Source organism: Malaclemys terrapin, chromosome 1 (assembly GCF_027887155.1).
Source record: "Malaclemys terrapin pileata isolate rMalTer1 chromosome 1, rMalTer1.hap1, whole genome shotgun sequence".
Classification (NCBI taxonomy): Eukaryota; Metazoa; Chordata; order Testudines; family Emydidae; genus Malaclemys; species Malaclemys terrapin.
In genome coordinates this window covers 232,975,658-232,998,879 of record NC_071505.1, presented here as the reverse complement: position 1 = coordinate 232,998,879, position 23,222 = coordinate 232,975,658, and the positions used below count along the sequence as shown (strand labels likewise).

Sequence of the window (23,222 nt, the reverse complement as noted above, 5' to 3'; positions counted from 1 at the left end):
AGTCTCTGGTAGTGGGCATGGAGTATTGTTGCTACAGCATAACTAATTCTGGGGAACCCCCAGGTGGAGTGATCTGGCTGCCTTTCAGGCCATTGGGAGGAAATCATTGCTTATTTATCATCACACTCCCAGTCACGATAAACATCAGCAACTGCAGCGTTGGAAACAGTGTGCCTTGAAGAAGCACTAGATATTTTTAAAGTTCTTTCTATTACATTGCCTCAAAGCTTCTTTGGAAGCTATTTTTGCAGCAAATTAAGGATTAAAGCCAAAGTTCTTTGTTTTGGGTTTCAAAATTTGATATTCTAACTGAACTGATTTCTCACTTGGGCCCTGACTCGGTCAACCATGTAAGCATGTGGTTAACTTTAAGTATGTGAGTAATCCCATTGACCTGAGTTGGACTACTCACATGCTTAAAATTAAGCACATGCTTATGTGCTTGGCTGAATCAGGGCTTTAGAAGGGGTATCTGATTTGGAAACATAGGAAACTACTATAAAAACACTTTCAGGGATCGTTACAAAGTTTAACTCTATTTTACATAGAAAGATAAAAACATTTTCAAAACAAACCATTTAGAAAAGAATGGTCAATTCAAATCAATATTTCATTTAAAAATGAGGTTCAAAATGTTTTCATCAAGCTGCACAATTTTTTTCTCAGTTGTTTCAGTGAGAAAAAAAAAACAGTTTCAGATTGAAACAAACTGATTTTTTCCAGATTTTTCAGTTCAGCTGCTGAACTAAAAAAAATCAATTCTTTGCTCAGCCCTAGTAATCACTTTACTCAGTAGCAAGTGTCTGTAGGCTTGAGCCCACAGATAAGTTAGGTATCTGTTTACAAACTGGTTCAGTGGTGCAAAACCCCCCACCTGCAATGTGAATGTAGAATACAGAAAATGTGCAGAGGGGGCCTAGTGAATTGGGCGGCAAACACCATTTGATGCTAGAGGCTTGTCTTTATGGTGGAGTAACATGCTCTATGGGGTGTGATTTCTAAAGCACTCTAACAGGTTGGCCATTAATTGGTCCATATAGAATCTGCTGGTGTGTTTTTAATGTAATGCTGCTTGAAGCAGTAGGGAATCTTTAGTGAACTTCAGCAGGGTCTGCATGGACCAATTAATGTGCAACATATTAGTATGCTTTAGAAATCCCCCCTCCATCCCCAGATTGCATTATCCCACTGTGTAGACAAGCCCTAGGATTCCCCCCAAATCAATATGTACATATAAAATGCAGTGCCAGCAATGAGAGGAGCACTAGTCCTATTATCATCAAATGGTTAATTTATAAAACAAAATACATTAACCCTGAAATTAACATGAATAACCTGAAGATTGTTATGATGTCATGGACAGACAAGTACAGCCAGTGTTTGCCTGTAGCATGGTGACTGCTTTACCCCTCGCATTTTATTTTGGCTTGGATAGGTACTATCTGAAATGCAAGTGTGTGGAGTTAAATCTGAGCAATCAAGCTTTACGGCTGTCATGATGCCAAGGGAGAGGATGTTCTGCAATGTCAGTTATGCTGTAGTGTCAGGACAGAGCCATGCTATAAAAGCACATTACAAATGTTAGATTAGTCATCCAAATACATTCCCCTCTAATATTTTCTTTGCAGTAGAGTAAGTAATTGCTGGAATTTAGCATTTTTAGTTTAACCACGAATAGTTCAAACTTGCAGTTCATTTTAGTGATTTGTTTCACAATAGATTCTCTACATATCACTATGTCTTCAGCACACCTGGGCCTACATTTTCAAAAGTAAGTAGCGATTTTTTGGGCCCAGTTTGAGAAGCTTGGTGCTCAGCTTTTCTAAAAATATGGTGTCTCAAGGAAAGCACTTAAAAATTGAGGCATCCAAAGCCACTCGTCATTTAGACAATTTAAGCCCTATACGTTTAGAGAGAGTTTGAAGGCAACTGTAACCATTGCTGCCTTTACTCCATAAAATAAAAAAAGCAAGTGTGAGGGCTCTTTTTATTCTTGGACTTACTTTTCAGCTGCATGGTTTATTTCTTCTATTAGTTTATTTTCTATGGAGATAGTTAGACACAAAATTTGTTTTTCATTTGTGGCAGGCAAACTAACGACCCCAAAATGCTGTGCAAACAAATGACCTTATTAATTTTAGGCAAAACACCCATTCACTTGCAATGGGAGTTCAATTCTCTTAACAATTATTAGATGTGGCTGTAAGGGTTTAATAGATATCTACCATATATATCTAGCTGTACAGTATGTTCAAAATGAATACACTTGAAGACACATTTAACCAGAAATTCTCACACTCAAAATGCTAAAATGTGCATTTCAGCAATTCTTTACAAGATCCTAAATATGTGTGAAATTAGCATGATCTATACTTGAGTAGGGACCGTCTACTCAAAATAAATCTGGAAGAAGATAGAGTGTGGATTTAAGCCAGTCTAACTATTCCTCAGTAACTCCATGTGTAAACATAGCTACTGTGGAATAAGAGTTCCTTGTTCTAAATTAGCTTAATCCAATGAATTAAACTAATTCAGAATAATGCTTGCTCGTTCTGGATTAAAAGCATCTGTACATAAAGTTAATCAGGAATAGCTATTCTGGAAAAACTTCCTGTGTGTCAAACTGATTCACAGCCTTTTGAAATCAATGGGAATCTTTTCACTGATTTCATTGAGTTTGGGTAAGGCCCACAGAGTCTAATACTTTTAATTATTGTTTAGGTTGTGACACAAACCATTAGTTGCTTCAAGATTCCAATCAGTGGAAGATGGTCTGTTCTGAACACTGTTATCTTTTCCCAGAGATCCAGGACTTGAGGACCTTGAGCCAGTCTTCATTCTGAATGTCTTCCTTTCTCTTAATTTTTATCTTCCTTGTAACTGTTATGTAGATTACTTCTATTTAAATCTACTGGAGTCCTTCAGTACTCTGTGTCCTCTAAACCAATTTTTACGTTAATAATAAAAATATATTGATTACAATTAGTATTCCTGGAACAATCACTACATTTAAATGTTCAATTTAAAAAAAAAATCTATGATTTGATTAATGGAGACAGTGTACAGAATGCTGCTGTCAAGAACGGGCATTGTCTCATTCAGATCTCACATTCTCTTTTGCTTCCTGGGGTGGTAGAAGCTACACATGAAGTGGAGGAAGATCATGCAGTCTTCAACAGGAAGTGAAGATGGCTCGCACCAGACTATGCCTTTCCTTCCCAAGCCTGGGTATGCCACAAAGTATTTCTTGAAGTTAAAGTGGATGTAACTTTACATTCCTCTCATTATGCTGTAGAAAACACTTGAGGGTATGGTGGATTCCAAGTGAAGAAGCATTTATTTTTACTTTCATGTCAACTGGGGAAATCATTTTCTGCTCAACTTTTATTTAAAAAATATCTGACTAAACATCAGAGACATGTAAAATCAGAATAAACATAAATTCACCAAATATACTTTATTCCCCACCAAGTAAAAGAGAACTGATTAATCTTTAAGTCCCTTTTTTAATGATTGAGTATTCATTCATCAACATGTTCATAAAGCATCTCATCATCATTCAGTTTTTGCTCTTCTAGTTTTTTCCACGACTGAAAAATACCAAAAACACATAAATGTGCCCTAAGCACAAAAGATTGGGTTTCAGTTTACCTTGACAATGGGATGAAATCAACTTAGAATTAACCACCATAATATTTCTACTTCTTATTGAACCTTTGGGCTACAACACAGGATAATCCTAGTTTCCTCTATGCCTTTATTGAATGAATGATGAGGAAATGGCTGTTTAGTTACACTGTGAATTAGAAAAGGGTTAACTGGCTACCAAATACATTACTCTGGTGTAACTGGGTTAGAATAATTAGTGTTAGTTTAAAATCACATTCTGGAAGATACTCACACAAGCCAGAAAATTTAAAGTTAAGACAAACACTGTTCTTAACATGTGGTGTGTGGGTGGGTGTGTGCGCGCGCCCGTGAGGGGTGAGGTTGGAGATGAGGGAAGATGGACAAAAGGCACAATGGTGTCAGGATGGAGTGTTAGCCTTAATTTAGAGTTTCCTGGCTTTTATCAGATCGGCCGAAGGTTTCAAGGTTTGAAATGTGTGTCCCCCGTGGAATTCAGCTAGACTCATGCAGACAAAATCCTGTGGAGCACTTAAAATATTCACTTATATATTTTAAATAGATGGAGGAATAAACTGCCCAATGAAAAGGGGTGCCTAACTTACTCTCCCCACAACTGAGTAAGGAGAAAGCAAGGGAGTAAGTAAATTGTGATTCTCTGAGACCCAAATTGTTCTCTAGTCTGTTCCTGGGTTAGCGTAGATATGCACCGCCTCTGCCTCACGGCAGATTGTCAGGTTACAATCTAGCTCCAAGACCTTGATCCAACCCGCACTGATGTCAGTTAAAAGCCCACCATTGACTTCAATGGATGTCTATTGGGCCCTAAATGACTAGAAGCGTTGTTGTTAACCAATGGAAGGCCCCACTTGCTTGCCTGGAAGCAAGAGGATGATCAAATAAGGGTCTGACTAACCTCAACTGCCATTAACTTCAATGAGAGTTGAGGAGTTTACACCTCCCAGAGATGCCAGTCGCATGTGTTCAAAAATTGTGAGTCAGGTCCCTCTCAAAATGGCTTACAAATTGGCCTACAAATCATGAGATTTTAAACAATAATAATAATTGGGATTCTTTTTATTTGTCTTCTGTATTTTGAGCCTGTAGGGATCAAATTTTAAGGTATTTTCTCACAATCATGAGAGCTACAAACTTAGTATTTTTTTGTTAATGAATGCTGAGTCTTGCATGATCACATGACTCCAGGACCTGGGGTTTTAGGAAAATATACAGTGACTCATAATAAAATCATGAGACTTGGCAGTACTGTGTTCAACACCTTGCATATCTGGGTCCAGAGAAGAAGGAATTCAACCCAATTATTCAGCACAGCTGTGCAGAGCATTACTTGCAAGGCTTGCTCAAGGATAGGTTTAGAGGTATAATTTTTTCTAAAAAAAATTATGGAAAGTTATAAATTGGTTTTCATTTTTGTTTTTGTTAATCAGAATGTTTGCATAAATGTAGTTTTAGGGTTTAAAATCCCTTTTAAATGTGTACTTTTAGTTTTGAAATTGTTTAAATGTTTGTAATGATGCCAGTGTTGCAAATATTCTCTTTAATTGTCAGTTTGCAAATGTATGAGTTATTAGAAAGCTCAAAATATGTCATGCTCCAGAATGCAAATTTGTATTGGGAAATTTAAAAAAAATGGATTTTTTTAGCTTTGAAGCTCTTCGACCTATAATTGTTGACAAAGCTTATCTGTGTTTAAATACGACAGTAACAGGCACTCTGTCTAAACCCACTGTAACCAAATATGTATGAGCACTAAGGCCCTGATCCCAGGATCTCTTGTGCATGTGTCTAACTTTACTCATGTGAGTAGCAACTGAGGGTTAAATCACAGCGTTGCCACAAGCTACTTGTGTGGGAGAGCACATTATTGCAAACCCATCAGCCCAAGAATCAGACTGTGACCAGGTCTTGCAGCCTGAGTTTGAATGTTGAGTTTCAGCTCAGAACAAAGTTTTACAGAAGAATTATGTACCTTGGAACAGATTAAAATGGGAATGAAGAACTTACACTGCAGGAGCATAAATATCACTTACTTGTACTTACAAACAAGTCAGATATTTTGAAAACATAGGATATTTTAGATCAAAGGCAGACTTTTTCGGTTCATCTTATCTTGCTTACTTGGCAGTTGCATATCCAAACGTCTTCCCTCCACTAATGCCTGTCAGTAGCACTCCAAACTGGAAACAACACCTGCCAAGTTCTTATTGATATCAATAGGAATTCTGTAGGCAGACAGCTGGCAGGACCCAGCCCTTAACTTCCTTTTCGATCTATGTCTACAACTGTACTATTTGGTTCTATTTATGGATGTATGTGATAAAAACAGTGTTTACAAAAAATATATCATTTTTTTCCTTAGAAAGGTCTAGTTCTGTTAAATAGTAAATTAAGTTTACAGCTCTGAAACTGGTGTATCTTTACTACTAGAACCTACTAGAGTGAAAAAGTCTGGATACTGATGAAGGAATGAATTGGAATGAAAACAAAAGTGGCCACATTTGCATAAAGAAAATGCCTGAACATATTTAATGCTGAAACAAGACCTATTGTTTGCTATCATTTATGGTATGATCTGTGACTGGAACATACTAGCTGTATGAATTTACGTGTATATGCTATATGTACAAAATAAAATATGAAAATGCTGTTACTGAAATATTAGAAATGGTCTATTTTGCTTAAGTCTAGATAATAAAAAGTTGTAACACCACAGAAACAAAAATATGACATAGCATGCGGTCACAATAGCAAGCACAAAAAGAAAAATCTTGATAAAATATACATATATATGCATATTATGCAAATATATTTTACATTAACATACAATGTTATAAGAATGTTTGATCAGGTGAATGCATGTTTAATAAAGAATATAGCTTGATGGTTTCATGTTGAATTAGCAAATAACCTGAGATGTCTTTATGCTTTCACTAGAATAATGACCTTTAAAATCTATAGCAGATGCAGAACACATTGGCAGTGGTTGAATTCTTAGCTAAATTACACTAAAAATGTGCTTGTTTTTCAGAATGACATATTAGCTGGAACCAGTCCAAGTGAAAAAAATTGCACTGTACATTTTAGTACTTACAAAAAACTTCCTTTCATTGCTGATGGCTATTTAAGATGCATGTTTGGAAACATTATGAATTTCTCCAAAACACTAAAGCAACACTCACCCTATGATTAGGCTTACTTACTGCAGAAGAGAAAGCAAGCGATCACTGAAAATTGACAGGAAAAAAATCTATTACAACATATAAAAACTAGAACTGTTAGCAAGGAAAATGAATTTGGCTTGATCAAAGTAACATTGATATGCAATACAAATGACATTTTAAACTTACCAATGGAAAGATGTCGGTTTATGGTCAACGTGTATGTCAGCTTTTACAATCAACGTTTACGAATACTGACTTGATATATGATTACAACTGTTTGAAAATTTCTATGACAGTCAAAGTGAGATTATACAATACTCAATTTTCTCAAGGCTTACTGTTTTGAGGACACCTGTCTTTCAATTTAAAAAAGTTCTTCTAATGTGCATTCTATACTGAATTGTCCATAACCTCAGAATATGTATATGTGTGTGTGTGCGTGCGTGTATATATATAGAGTACACTTTTGTGCACGTGTCTATATATACACACACTTCCACAATATATGTATACACACATACATGTGTATTTTATATATAATAAAAGTTCATATTATACATATATATATAAACTTGACAGGCAGAGCAATATCTCATGTATTATTATTGAAGTCTTTTAGAAAAGTACAGTCACTCAGTTAACATAATATAACCAATAAATTAAATTGAAAAGAGAAAATGTGAATGGAAACACCACCCGCGACCATCTGTCTATGGCATTCACATCCGTTAGATCAGGGATTTTTATTTTTAGCTGTGAAGACCTCCTCCGTAAATGGCTCTTCTTGCTGTGGGGCACTGTTCTGTCCATTGTACGCCTTCCAAAGCTTTCCCGATGCGCGCTTTGTTTTCTGTACTGGATTCCTGAGTTGTCAAAGGATATTGTTGAATTCCTAGCATCAGTAACGCTGGTTGTAACCTCATGGCTTGCCACTTCATTGTGAATTTCAAGAGATGTTAGCAAAATGTTTCCATGGGCATCCACCTTGTTTGCGAAAGGAAATTCAAAGCATTAGGATTTCAAACTTGTTTTCATATATGAACAAAATTGGAGACCATGTGTCTGACATTCACACAAGGTTAACCCCATTAAAATCAAACTAAATGGTACTCTTCATATACTTAAAATTAGGCACATGCTTAAGTGTTTTGCTGGATCAGGATCATAATAAAAAATAGCATATGATATGCAATTGCACATTGACCACAGCCCAACACTTTTTCCCCCCTTAGAAAAACTCCATTTTAGAGGGTTAGGTGTAGTTCAGTAATTTATCTGCATTGCTGGGTGGGGGTGGAGAATCATGCTGACAGCTCTTGCACCATAGGGAAGTAAATAAAACTAGAATAGCTTTTCCACACTAGATTTACTACTATCCCTATGAGACAAAGTGCACACATAAAGTCAGATGAAAGGAACAGCTCTGCTTTCATTACTGAAGTATTTCTAAGGAAATCTTGAATGCTTTACATTTTGGAACCACAGTGGACCTCTTTACAACTTTTCTGTTACACTCTCCATTCCAAAGTCATTTACACAGTTTTGTAATCAGGGCAACAGCGAAGGGATGCAGGAAGGGAAACCAGTGACTGGAGTCACAAAGTGGCACTCTTTCCTTTGAGCCTGTACTGAGCCAATGATGAGCATGGTGCTGGAGGACAGGATGTTGTTTGGAAGGGGCTGTCTTTTTAAAGGATCATGAAATAAAGTTCTGATCCTTTAAGGTCATTAAAGATCCTGGGCCAGATTCACTGCTCTACTTCAATGCAGTGGAGACGGGGGAGAATCAAGGAGCCAACTGTGGTTCCTTATTCCCATGCCTCCCAGCCCCAGTGGACAATACAGTTGTTGAGAAATAGCTCTAAGTAATGCCATTGGTTTTGGGTTCCTCAGTGACCTTACATCAGTGGAGAATTGAGTATAATGAATTCCACTCTGCCACATCTCTCCATGTGTCCAATCTGTCCCTTCCCTCCCGGTATGCTGGGGATGGGGAGCAAGGATGGAGAGCAAGGCTGGAGCAGGAGTCAGCTCCAGTCCTCCACCAACTTTTTGCCAGTGGAATGCTCCTCTGTACATAAAGAAAGTTCTGTTGACCATTTAGGGACATGGGGCCTAAAGTGCTATAAGTGGTGGAGATCAGGAGGAAGCAGACACAGGTAGGAAGACACCGGCCAGCAGGAGGTGCTCTGAGGCTGGAACTAAGCTAATTCCAGGATGAGGCGCTGCAGCGGGGAGTGCCCACCATGCTACATGTGGTGGAGAATGTGGGCAACTGCAGTCCACCCCGATACAAGGGGAACTGTGGGGACTGGGAAAGTTGTGCCATTATTGAGGGATGATGGATCCCGCCTACGCAGAGGTTTTCTTCACGGAAGGTGTTTATGCCATCCCTGCTTGGGCCCTGGTGTCAGCACCCTGGCGGAAGGGGGCAGATGATCCACAAGGGAGACAGGATTCCCTGCTGCAAGGGAGCCGGGAAACCCCAGAGGGACTATGGAAGGTGCAAGGGGCCCCTCCAAGAGCAGGCTGGGCAGCTGGCAAGGGAGCAGCGGGCCCTAGTAAGATTCCTGATATGGGAGTTTAGGAAGAGCTGCTGAGAGTGGTGGGAAAAGTCCTGCACGAGGGCCAGGAGGCCAGTGGTGGAGTACAGGGCTTGTTACGCCCGCAAGAGGCAGGGACATTTAAGGAGGGATTGTCCCTACTGGGATGAGGGTAAGGTGCCTCACCCAGAGCAGGGAAAGGGACAAGGCCCTGGGAAGGCCCACTGGGTGAGGAAACCCAGGGGACAACGGACATGTTGGCCCTGTGGGCGACAAGGACACCTGCAGTGTGAGTGCCCAGGCGCAAGGCGAAGGCCCAAGGTAGCAAAGCAGTGGGGTTAAAAAGCCTCAGTGGGGGTGAAGAAGTCCCATTTTTTCACCACAGTAACAACCTGGATCTGTTGTTTGTATGAGTATATGGAGCTGAGGGTTGCAAAAACGAATGCAAGGTAGCTAAGTCTAAGCATGGTCCATAGAATGAGGCAGTCAGCAGGAGAAGTGAAAGACACACAGAAGAGTTGTAAAGTACAACTAACTTTTTTGCATACAATTGTCACTTATAGATGTCTCCTGACGGGGAGAGGGGCACAAAAGGGGTGGTGACGTTAAAGCGCTGCCGCAGCACAGGACCCTCCTTAAAGTGCTGCCACAACAGTGATTTAACGTCACTACCCCTTTTACCTCCATCGGCGGCTATGCAGGTAGGGACCTTACCGGCAGGGCCACCAACGGGGGGGCAAAAGGGGCAGTTGTCCCGGGGCTGGTGATTTAAAAGGCCCTTTTAAAGCCCCTTTTAAATAACCGTTGGAGCCCCAGGTGGAGCGGGACAGGCAGCGTGGATGAGCTGACTGGGGGAGGCTGACCCCAGCTCCACCCCTTCCGCCCGAGGCCCTGTCCCTCCTGGGGATTCGGAGCCAGGCCCCCGTACCAGTAACTGTTTCATTTACTTTCAGCCCTGCAGCAATGACTAAATATTCAAATTGTTAACATCTTATTTCAGAATCAATTTTACTCAAACCCCCATCTTCCCCACCTCTGAGGGATGAGAGTCCTTGCATGTGTGTGAAGCGATGGATTCTTACATTATTCTATTTAGAGACTGAGATGGATGAAAAATCAGGAAGCACCATAAATATTTTAAAAGAGGGTAATTTCCAAAGGCTTGTTATTTCAAAACTATGCCTCCTATATTATTGAAACTTTAACAAAAAAAAAGTCTAAAACAAAATACAAAGACAATCTACTCTAATCAGCACTGATACAGGCTTCAACTGGAGAACTGTGTCCAGTTCTGGGTACCATACGTTGGGAAAGATGTGGACAAATAGCAGAAAGTCCAGAGGAGAGCAACAAAAATGATTAAAAGTCTACAAAACATGACCTGGGAGGAAAGATTGAAAAAATTGGGTTTGTTTAGTCTGGAGAAGAGAAATCTGGGGTGGGACCTGATAACGGTCACCAAGTATGTGGTAATGCTGGCAGACCAGGTGCCAGCTTATACCAAGGCCTTGGGCCTCACTGAACACTGACGAATGCATGGTTGGAAACCAGTCTGGCTCACCTGTGGGTTAGTATTGTTAAAATAAATATTAGTGTTATAAAAATATGTTTTGTGTTTATACTGTATGGAATTCTTGTAGGATTCTGCATGTTGTAATCCTACATATAATATCTGTATCCCATGCTATAAGGTAATGCTTAAGTGTTTGCCCGATTATGGTAAAACGTTTGTTCTGAAACTCTGTAACTCAGCAAACACTTCATCTGATGCAAAATGTTGCATTCCTACAAAAGGTTTTATCTCCTGCCCATCAGGAAGGACTACTGAAGCCAAATGGGCCACTATGAAACAAAGACTTTGACAATTGTTCCCCCCACCCACACATGATGAGGTTACGTGCAGAAGCACTCGCACCATCGCATGGACTCTGGCTGGGGGGGGAGAAAAAATTCCTGAACAGAAAGAATTAGGGTCTTTTTATGCTGTTTAGACTCTAACAGGAAAAGATTCCTAAACACAAGCAAGAGATCCCCAGGACTAACCTGGGTTAGCGCTAATGGACATATAGAGCTGGCACATTTTCAGCAGCTCTATCACCACTAAGGGTACATCTACACTACAGGGGGGAGTCGATTTAAGATACGCAAATTCAACTACGTGAATAGCGTAGCTGAATTCGACGTATTGCAGCTGACTTACCCCGCTGTGAGGACAGCGGCAAGATCGACTTTTGCGGCTTCCTGTCGACGGCGCTTACTCCCACCTCCGCTGGTGGAGTAAGAGCATCGATCCCCGAGAGGTCGATTTCTACCCGCCGATTCAGGCGGGTAGTGTAGACCTAGCCTAAGCCTGCACCTCATTTGTGTGTATATTTATCTGTTTTAACCTTGGAAATAACTCTAATTTCTTTTTCCTAGTTGATAAATATTTAGTTAGTTTATTACAAGATTGGTTACAAGTCTTGTCTTTGTGTTAGATAGAACGGTAGGTCTACTCAGCAACTAGACACCCACGGCTGTCCCATGCCAGCAGACTTGGGATTGTGGGGATCAGGTTGCAGGGTTGTTTCATTGCTGTGTAGACATTCTGGCTCAGGCTGGAGCTGAGCTCTAGGATCTTGCCAGGGGGAAGGTCCCAAAGCTCGGACTCCAGCCGGAGCCCAGTTGTCTACACAGCAAGGAAACATCCACTCTGCCTGAGCCCATGAGCCAAAGTCAGCTGGCACAGGCCAACCCACGGGTTTTTCTTTGATATGTAGACACATCCTAAGGTGCAAATTGACCCAGGAGAGGGACTAACCTAAATATGTTGTGATCTTTGGTGTAAAGCGACCATCTATCATAGAGTCAAGCTTGCCTGGTGGCAAGATAAATTGGAGTGTGCACAGGGCCTGTCTGTGACTCCATGTTAAGGCAGTTAGAGTGCCTGAGGAGTTCACACTTGTTACTTGGTTGGTGAAATTTAGTTACAGAACTCATAACCGGATTGGGGTTTGTGCCCTTATTTTAACAGTCTGCCCAGAGGTTGGTATTCTCACTCATAAACCGCTCCATACAGTATGACATACCTAAAAGGTTGTTACAAAGAGGAAGGTGATATATTTTTATCCTTAACCACTGAGGACAGGAAAAGAAGTAATGGGCTTAAATTTCAGCAAGGGAGATTTAGGAAAAACTTTCTAACTGTAAAGGCACTTAAGCACTGGAACAAATTACCAAGGAGGTTGTGGAATCTCCATTATTGGAGGTTTTTAAAAACAATTTAGACAAACACCTGTCAGTGATGTCTAGATAATACTTAGTCCTACCTCAGTGCAGAGGACTGGATTAAAAGACCTATCAAAGCCTCTTCCAGTCCTACATTTCTATATCTATAGCTTTTGTTTTTGTTTTTTGTTTGTTAAAACTTAAAGCTAAGGATCAAAATAAGGTTTATAATGGCATTCTGGTTTCACCCATGTTATATGGAGGAATACTTTATAGTTTATCAGTAACTCTACTCAATGCAATATGCCATGTTTAAAGAATAAGTGCACTTTGCCGATCTAAAACCCTGATGTAAGATGTTTACATCTGCTAAAAACCAAGATCTCTTGTTTAACACTAGACAACAAATATATGTCGGTAAAGGAAAACAAATAACAACCACCCCGAAACTCCAGTCTAAGACCTTGTTTTATAGAAAACTGAAAATTCTCATTAATTTGACATGCTATCAGTGGTGTAAGTATGGCGGTCCGGTCTAGTCTGCCATACAAGTAAGATATTTATAGCCAGTACGGTGTACCGAAAAGACACAGGAGGAGCAGAATGTGGGGCTGCCAGGCGGCCTCACACCGGCAGCTCCTCCAGCATGGCTGTACTGCCCCCAACCCTGCCTCTAGCCCTTCCACACAGCTGCGTCTCCTGTCTGGGGTCTGTATAGCAGCCCCACTGGAGAACAGGGCTCTCCCGGGAACCAGCAGCTCGTCCGGCGTGGCTGTACCCCCCACCCCAGCCCTGTCCTCTGGCGGGGCTGTTGTACAGACCCCAAGCAGGAGACGCAGCTGCGTGGAAGGGCTGGGGGCGGTACAGACGCACCAGAGGAGCTGCTGGCATGGGGCCGCCTGGCAGCCCCACATTCTGCTCCTTTTGCCGCTGTGGTTCTGGAGAGCCTTGCGGTTCAGCAGTCTCTGGCGCAGAGGGAGGAGGACAGAGCCCCTCCCCCCCAGGTAACGTGGGATGGATCATGAGGAATGGACGGGGAGAGCGCGAGGGCCCCAGGTTGGGGGTGGGAAGGAGTCACATGGGGGGTCACATTGGGAGGTCATGTTCCTGCCATTTAGCTGGTGTCCCCCCTTTGTGTCTCTCCCATGAGGGCAGCGCACCAGTAATAAATTAATTCTACTTGCACCACTGCATGCCATTTAATGGAGGTATCTGTGGTGTATTGACGACTGTATTGAAACTGCAAACTATCATTTTAAGGGAGCACTGCTCATGCTGGTCACTGGGAACACTCCTTTATCTTTTGATTGAAGCTATTGCTCTTCCTCTCTCTCTGCCCATCACACATTGGCAGAGTGGGAAGTGAAGCAACAACAGCTGGAAGTGGAACAGACAGGCAGTATGGCAACAGCATGAATAGCACTCCCAAATAGGGCATGACTTGGTGACAGCATATCAGGAATAAGTCAGAGAAACTGCCTAAAAACATGGCATTTGAGAGGCATGTGTGCCCAACATGGAGATAACTATGTCACACAGTTTCAGCTTTTCAAGTGCAAGACCTTCTGACATGATACAAAGCCATTATGAAACGTAGTTACTGAGCCTGAACTACGGCCACTTTTCAAACTTAATCATCAGGTAAAAGAACCTCCCAAACCAATGGATTTTAGTAGACATAACTTTTCTATTATTGAAAATATTCTTGTTGTGGGGTCAAATAAGACCATGAAACCATGCCAAGCCCTTTTGCAACATATCTGAAAGGAATATTTGCAACCAAGCTTGGCAGCGGCTATGTCAGATTTTAGTCCTACGCAATGTAAAAGCTGAACTACAGTATAAGCATCCTTCACATTGATGCTACTACTTTCAATGGCTGGAAGGCGTACTAGTGACAGTAATATGGCATTCCTCTTCCTCCTCCTGTTCCCTTTGCCCAAGGGGTAAGTATACTGCCTCAATAGCATGCCCAGCCTCTGTTACTTTAAGATCAAGGGATCAAACTCAGATCCTGACCAGGAAGTTGCTCTCCCTCTAGCCTACAAGTTACAGCTCTCTATTTAATAATAAATAAGATGTGCAACTGATATTAATTTATTATTATTAATTATTATTATATTTTCCTTTTCCAATTGCTTGAAAATTTGTAGCCCTGAGCTTGGGGTTCGGCTGAGCTGTGCTCAATGCAGCTTGGGGCTGTAGGGGCCCAGGCAGCACTATACCACCTTTATTGCCCTCATCCTGGGGCAGGCCAACTGTTGGCTTAAAGTTGTTCTGATGACCAGGGAGGAGTAGGCGCACAGTGCCCATGCCCTTCTCCCCCAGACATACACCCCCCTGTGGCAGGAGCCAAGGCATGTGGTTGATGTAGGAGTTACTACAGCATCAATATATCCCCTGATGATTCTCCCAGACAGAGGAAATCCTCATGGAACAACATCTGATGACTCTGCACTGTCATAACAGGCTCTGTGTCTTTACTTGCTGTACCAATAAACAGCACTGAATGTATGCGTTGCATGAGTTGTAACATTCAAGGTGTCTCCTAAGCTTTCCTTTAATAATTCTCTCTCTACTTCCCCCACCCAAAAGGACCCTGATAGAAACAAACCTCCCTCTCTAGCACAGGAATGCTGGACACAGCTCCCTCAAAAGCCAGTCAGTGGCAGTTTCTTGGGTCAGCTAGAGGGATTACTAGTGAAACTAATACAAAGTTCTAATTTCCAGGTAGGTGTACTATCTCCCACAGTATTTGCTGACCCTCTTGTCCACAGCACTGAATCAAGCTGAGGTCTTGAATTCTGATATTCACATAACTGTTATGTTGTTCTCTCATTAGCCTTTCTTCCTTTCTAGTTTGACTATAAATGGAAAATAAATATTTTTCTAAAGGCTGCATGTAAGCTAGGGCTAGATTATTAAAATAAAAAAAACACACAAACACAGTAGGCCATTAAAATATTTAGAAAAAGCTAAAAATCTACTTGAATTCTAATCTTGAAATATATTAATATCTATGATGGTGTAAATTAAAATGTGAATTGGGCAATTCCAGTTTCATTTCTGTGACAATATATAATTTGATGGTCACCTAATGGCCCCAGTTTTCAGCTGATGTAAACAAGAGTCGCTGCAGTGAAATCATTGGCTCTGTTGATTTCAATGAAGCTATAACAACCTACACCAGCTGAGGACTGGGGACAAAATGTTTAGCACATAGAATGGGAACATGCTACATTGTTTATCCTAAGTGTTTCTGAATACCAAAAAAACATATTCAACACGCTTACATGCTGTTTCTCCAACATTACTCAGACTTCTCTTCACAAGAGGATCCCTAAGAGGGCTATGTTGTACAGTATTCTTTCTCCTCTGGAGACCTGAATTCATATCCTGATATCAGGTCAGAAGTAAAAAATTAGGTTTTTTGGTCCCCATTTGTGCACATTATTTAACGACCACAAAGTTCAGAACAATTCACAATCTCTGTGATGAGGGGCGGGGGCAAAAGTATAATAGCAAGGGTAATGTAGGTCAGGAGTGCCCTAAATAGGTGAACTATATGGGGGGAAGTGTGTACAGTGTCCATCCACACAACACCGGGCTTAAATCAGCACTATTACCACCTCACTTCCATTAGTACTAAAGATACTCACACTTCTCCTAACAATATAAAGATGGACTCTTTGATCTCACGGCAGAAGAATAGTGAGCCATGGGGAGACAGATATTGGTCTCATTTAAAAAACGTACACTGAATGACTTAAATCGCTTAAATGGATTACGTTTGACAGTTCGGATTGAAGAATTACCAGCTTCTATCTTAACCTCAACTACTGCCTTCATTGTGACACACTTCTTTTCCATTTCTGTCTTTTGAGGAGAGAAAATTCATTCTCCATGCTAGCTTAGTCCTAAACAATACTTGCCAACTGTGATAAAGTTTTCGTTGCATAATATGGTCAGACTACAATGGGTTCATTAGTTTAAAAAGAGTTTTACTAGGAATAAGCTCCTGATAATCAGGCACAATTCTCTGACACATTTAGAATGATATATAGTCCCAGAATCATAAAGTGTATGTTGCAATTATTTTACATTATACAGCTACTTGAGAAACAGCTAGTTAATTTGTCAGTGTGATCATTTGCAATGATACAGGGGGTAGAATATACAGGAGTACTAAATAGACTTGGTCAGAAACATTTAAGCATAACCATTTTTCATGGAAAATGCAGTTCCATAAAATCAAAATGCTTCACAAAATCGTATCAATCTCATTGACATTTTGTTGTAGAGAAAAACTGAAAAAAAGTTCTGACAGTGTTGAAACTGTAAATTTACAGGTTTTGTTCTGATTTGAAATGAAAACAAATTTGAAAATCTTGAAATCCTTTGCCAAATGGAATTTCCATCTTCCACACTGGCCTTGAACTCAGCTGAGTCTAGACAATACCAATACACTATATTCACCAATGTGATCTTTTTCCTATAGACTTTTGGTATCTCTTGTCATCGTGACACTCAGGTGTTTAACATTGGAATGTTGTTTGTAAAAACATTAACATAAAGCAAGCTTGCCTCTGCTCTTTTCAGGCTAGACTGGGATCTTAGGCACAGCCCTCAGCAAAGGGTGATGTGTAAATTGCACTGCTCGAGGCGGCACTGTGCCTGAGACACCTCTCTGAGGCACAGTTCCTTTGGTGCTCCCTCTTGAACTTGAGAAACAGGAGTAATCTGCTTTACAGGGTGCAGCATACTCTTCCCCTCTCCTCCCAGCTGTCCCTTGGCAGCTGCATGTTCTGTCATTCATTGACAGACAAACCTTCCTCCAAAATCTTCTTTCCTTATAAAGATAACCATGAGGGTGATCTGCTTAGGACCACTATTACAGAACTAGGCTGTGCCTTTATGCACTACCCACCAACAGCCCCAGGATGCCTTGGGCTTCAGACACCCATTTGAGGTTCAGTTCCCTTGCTACATACCCACTGCCTCCAGGGGTGAAGAGTAAAAATTTGCTGCTGACCTACAGCAGCAGTAAATAATGCCACCACACACACTGGCTCAGCTGTGCTGACCAATGAATTAGTGGATAGGATCAATGCTCCAGCTATTTCCTGCCACTCCCTCCCCACCTGCTCTAGGAGAAGGCAGTAAGTGGGCACGCCCAGACTGATGGTGTGCAAAAGGGTTCTTACCTCTTCTTATTCCCTTGTGCAGCACACAGCCCAAGTGATAATCATACCTTTTGAATTTATGGCCTTGGTCTTCAGATCAATCCTAAACATACTTCTCTTTTTGCACCCATGTTTATTTGTGGGAACAATTTATGTCATTTAGATATCTAAATACCTCTTTAAGGATGCAGACGTGCACTCAGTTGGACATGAAAATTGTGCCCACAAACTGCTTGCATGAAAAGGGAGACAGGGTTTTTCTTAGTGTTTCTTCATTGTTTGTTTGTAATAGAACAAGTCACTGTATTACATTTAGGAGATTAAAGAATCCTACCCGGTTGCCTTCAAATTTTGAGCGGTCAGTGTTTGCCTTTGCTGTCTTTTCTGCAAGTTTCTTCTGCCTTTGAGGGCCTTTTCCAAAGAAGATGTAATTGACAAAGGCGTATTCAAGTAAGGCCAAGAAGACAAATACAAAGCAGCCCATAAGATACATGTCAATGGCTTTAACATAGGGAATTTTAGGCAAAGTCTCCCGAAGATGAGTGTTGATTGTTGTCATAGTCAGCACAGTTGTAATTCCTAAACAAAGAAATAGAACAGTGGGCATCTTACAAGTTTTAGCAGATCATGTTTTAGTTTTCTCTTCTGTTTTGGGGAATTTCCTTCATCAGCTTGCAGTAGCTTAAAAATACCACGAGGAAGTTAATGGCACCACGCAGGTGCAAATAAGGGCAGAATTTGGTTCAATGCATTAATATTAGGAGTCCAAATCAGGATGAGATCAAACTGATCCCTGTGTCAGGCCTTGGCATTTATAAATGTGTTCAACATACCCTGCAACATATTAAACTGTTTACCAGTCATCCCTCGAGATATGTCCAAACTGCAATTAAGCATCCACTGTGCCCATGTCTGCTGATTTGGACATGCAGGGCTCGATTTACAGGCTGTAACATTGTGATGTAGATTTCCATGCTTGGGCTGGAGCCTGAGCTCTGGGACCTCGTGATAGGGAGGGTCCCAGAGCCCAGGCTCCAGCCCCAGCCCAAATATCTATACCACGGTTTTACAGTCCTGAAGACCATGTCCTGCGAGCCCGAGTCAGTTGACACCATGGGTGTTTAATTGCAGGATAGACATACCTTCAAAGGCATAACCAGAGGATCTTAACCTTTAGAAGAACACTGGCCTCTCGCAGAAGTCAAAAAACAAAGCTTTTTCCTAGTCAGCAAGGATCTATGAGTGAATCCCTTCCCTAGCAAGCATCTAAGCTATAGGGCCTGATACTCCATAGTACTGTAGTCATTTACACCAGTGCAGTGTGAGTGTAAAACACTATCACTCTGATTTGAGAGCATTTTACACCCACTTTGCACCAGTGTAAATGACTACACAAGGTACAGGGTCATAGAGGATCAGGCTCATAGTCTTGTATGTTATGGAGCCCCAGGGGACAGGTCAAAGGTACTGGGTGGCATACTTCATAATAACTCATGCATACTGATAGTTGGCTGTTTTCTCAAAAGAACCTACCAGATTGATCTCTGGCCTCTGAAGGACAGTCTCAGTCAGTGGGAGAGAGAGACCAGTGGGGCTCTTGTGACTCCTTTGGGTGTAGCTGACTGATTGTTATTATGAGTATTTATTATTTGCATTACCGTAGCACCTAGGAGCCCCAGATGTGGACTAGGACCCCACTGTGCTAGGTGCTGTGCAAACACAGGACAAAAAGTTAGTTCCTGCCTCTAAATTGGGGTAGAACTCATGAAAGTGGGGCAATCTTTTGATACATGACTAGCCAAAAAAGCAAACAATAAAACAGGCCAGCAGCCTTACCCAGTTCTCTCGCTTTCCAGGTGCCCCAAGACGAGAATTGCATGGGCTAAGCAAGAGTGTGATATGGCTTGGTGACTTCTGTCTAGCTATTCCTGTTTATTTAATACCACAGTTCTGACGGGAATTTAAAACAGAGACATTGGTTGGCCCACTGGGAGTATTCCTCCTCTCCACTGACCTTTAAAAGGAGGCTATAATAATATGTAGTGTACCTCAATGATAATTGAGATATAGTGTATGGGATGTTTTGAAAGCACTGTCACAAGCCTAAAAGGAAACTTTAATATGAAAACATTAGGACTGGATTGTCAACCCATTTTACATCCCCATTGTCCTACTCCAGTAGGACAAAGTAGGGCAAAGGGGGCTTAAAACTGCTCTAAAAATGCATCTGGAGATTTCCAGATGGTGTCAAGTTGGTGCCACCTGCTGCCCCAACTCTGCATACTGCACCTCCATTGTGAGCGGGGGAAGGCACAGGGGCGGTGGCTGTAGCATCCTACATTCTGACAATTTCTGAGCAGCAGAATGGTTTTTAAGGACTGTTCCTGCCATGTAAGTTAGAACAGCCCTAAAACATTAGCCAAGGGATGGCTTGGTCCCTGGACAGCCCCAAGATCTGGAGTGTGTGGAAAGGTAGCTTGGAGCCACTTTACTCTGATGAGAGCTGCGCTCTAGATGAGGAACTCACGTTAGAGATTTAATGATAGTTACATTCTGCATTTGAGGGGAGAACAAAGCACGACTGACTCAATACAGAGTGACATGATTTTGGAATAAGTGAGCTTGGAATATCAATATACTGACATGTTGCAGTCTTTAACAACTTCTGAAGGCTACATTTAGTTTGACATTTTAATGTCCCACCCATCCTTATCACATACCAAGGGCAACTCTTGCTGCTGATGCATCATAATTGATCCAGAATGACACCCATGATAAAATGGTAATCAGTATAGAGGGCATGTAGGTCTGAAGAATAAAGTATCCAATGTTTCTCTTTAACTTAAAGCTCAGTGAGAGTCTTGGATACGCACCTAAGAAAAAGGGGAAAAATAACACTTATTTATACTGAAAAAAAGACCCTGGTAGACAAAATACTTTTCTTTAGTTTCCATAGAAACTAAATCATGCACGTTTGATGGGATATTATGACATTTATAGAACAATAGGAAAAATGCCTTCAGTGTATTACTGGTTAGCTAAATGCATGATATTCAAAATGAATCTTGGATTTTTTGCAGAGAATACACTAGTTTGAATTTTACCGAGAAAAGAGATAATAAGGTTAATTTTTAATTATAAAGCAATTGGCTGAGCACTGGATTTTTTTAAAAAAATGATGCTTAAATCTCTACCTAAAATGTTTATATAAAGGAATGATTTTCATATGTCACTTTATTGAGATGATTAGTATAATTAACAGTCAAAATGTAAAATAATTATTTTAATTAAATTTAATATAATTATAATTAAAATCAATTTCACATAATGTATTATTTGCATAGAATAGCTGTTCCTGAACTGACACTTCTCAAATACACCCAAACTATGTGAAATATGCTACCTGAAGTGTCAGAAATAAATTCTCTTGAATAATAGTAAGAAAAAGAACAGAAGAAAATAACAATGGCCATACTGGGTCAGACCAAAGGTCCATCTAGCCCAGTATCCGGTCTTCCGACAGTGGCCAATGCCAGGTGCCCCAGAGGGAATGAACAGAACAGGCAATCATCAAGTGATCCATGCCCTGTTGCCTATTCTGGCAAACAGATGCTAGGGACACTCCAGAGCACGGGTTTGCATCCCTGTCCATCCTGGCTAATAATCATTGATGGACCTATCCTCCATGAACCTATCCAGTCTTTTTTGAATTCCGTTATAGTCTTGGCCTTCACAACATCCTCTGGCAAAAAGTTCCACAGGTTGATAGCGTGTAGTGTGAAGAAATACTTCCTCTTGTTTGTTTTAAACCTGCTGGCTATTAATTTCATTTGGTGAGCCCCTAGTTCTTGTGTTATGAGAGGGAGTAAATATCACTTCCTTATTTACTTTCTCCACACCAGTCATGATTTTATAGACCTCTATCATGTCCCCATTTAGTCGTCTCTTTTCCAAATTGAAAAGTCCCAGTCTTATTAATCTCTCCTCATATGGAAGCTGTTCCGTACCCCTAATCATTTTGTTGCCGTTTTCTGAACCTTTTTCCAATTCCAATACATATTTTTTGAGATGGGGCGACCACATTTGCACACAGTATTCAAGACGTGGAGTACCAGGGATTTATATAAAGGCAATATGATATTTTCTGTCTTATTATCTATCCCTTTCTTAATGATGCCCAACATTCTGTTTGCTTTGTTGACTGCTGCTACACATTGAGTGCATGTTTTCAGAGAACTATCCACATTGACTCCAAGATCTCTTTCTTGAATGGTAACAGCTAATTTAGACCCCATCATTTTATATGTATAGTTGGGATTATGTTTTCCAATGAGCATTACTTTGCATTTATCAACACTGAATTTCATCTGCCATTTTGTTACCCAGTCACCCAGTTTTGTGAGATCCATTTTGTAAGTCTGCTTTGGGCTTAACTATCTTGAGTAGTTTTACATGTACACATGAAAAACTGCACATGCACCCACATGCAACAATTCCTTTAAAAAGTTTGTTTGATCAAACACAGTTGGTTATATCTTCACTTAAAAAAAATATACCTTCACTACTGTGCAGAGCACTCTATATTTGTTGGTGAACAATCCCTGAAGCGTTAGTTTGCTTTATCACATTCATTTTCTAATGAACAATGTCTCACTTCCAAGGATAAACTCTTTCTCTCCTTGAAACCAGGCCTACTTTTCTGCTAACAAAGTTTAATGCTCTCATCTGATTTTCTAATCTAGCCTGGAGGGCCTCCTGGGTGGCCTGTGTAATTAAAACCAAAACACACACCCCATCTTGTAAAATAAGTTTTAAAAATAAATCAGGGACTGAACCACCCACTGGAGTGGGAAAACCAGGCAGTAGGGGGTGACAGTGGAGCAAATCTCTGCCAGGTTCCTCTCAGGGAGTTTCTCCCAAATTATTTTGCTCATGGAAGCGATGGGGCTTGCATCTCACAGATCAATTCCATCCAGAGGCCACAGCTGGCTTTGTATCCCTGGAAACCATCCTTACTGCTCCCAGACAGCAATACTGTCATACTATCAGGGCTTCCCTAGGTGGTGCCTGACCCTGGGACTACCAGTGTCTGTATTATCCTAAGCTATATTATGTTTACACCTTTGTAGAGTTGTCGGAAGGATGGTGCATGATCTATTGGCCCAGCCTCCATCCTGCTGACTCCTACTCCCTCTCATTTATTCCTACACTGCCCCAGTATGCAGACCACAGAACTCTGCGAGGGATGACAGGGAGGGAACTTTGCTATGAAGGCAGCTGTCTCTGCCCTTTCTGTCTGGAAGGTCTGTGCACTCACATGGGATCAAGGGATTATGATCAAATCCTTATATATTTAAGCAGAAATCAAATACTTTGTGCAATCATGATTTCCTGGTTTGCTCAACTATTATTATTGTACCTCTCCTGATTTTGGTGGTATAATGCCTTGTTTATTAAGGCTCAATACATTTATCAATTAA

The 23,222-nt window shown here is 40.9% G+C and overlaps 1 protein-coding gene across 1 annotated transcript in view; it reads right to left on the bottom strand.

The window, feature by feature from the left end:
- Nucleotides 1-3,316: 3,316 nt before the first annotated feature.
- The window catches only part of GABRB3 (gamma-aminobutyric acid type A receptor subunit beta3), a 154,050-nt gene continuing 134,144 nt past the window's right edge, over nucleotides 3,317-23,222 (bottom strand). Inside the window, exons 7-9 of the mRNA XM_054009161.1 lie at nucleotides 20,463-20,615; nucleotides 18,077-18,321; nucleotides 3,317-7,793 (exon numbers count right to left, since the gene is read on the bottom strand). Coding sequence (XP_053865136.1) covers nucleotides 7,443-7,793; nucleotides 18,077-18,321; nucleotides 20,463-20,615 — 749 coding nt within the window. The 3' untranslated portion in view covers nucleotides 3,317-7,442. The remainder of the gene's footprint in view (nucleotides 7,794-18,076; nucleotides 18,322-20,462; nucleotides 20,616-23,222) is intronic.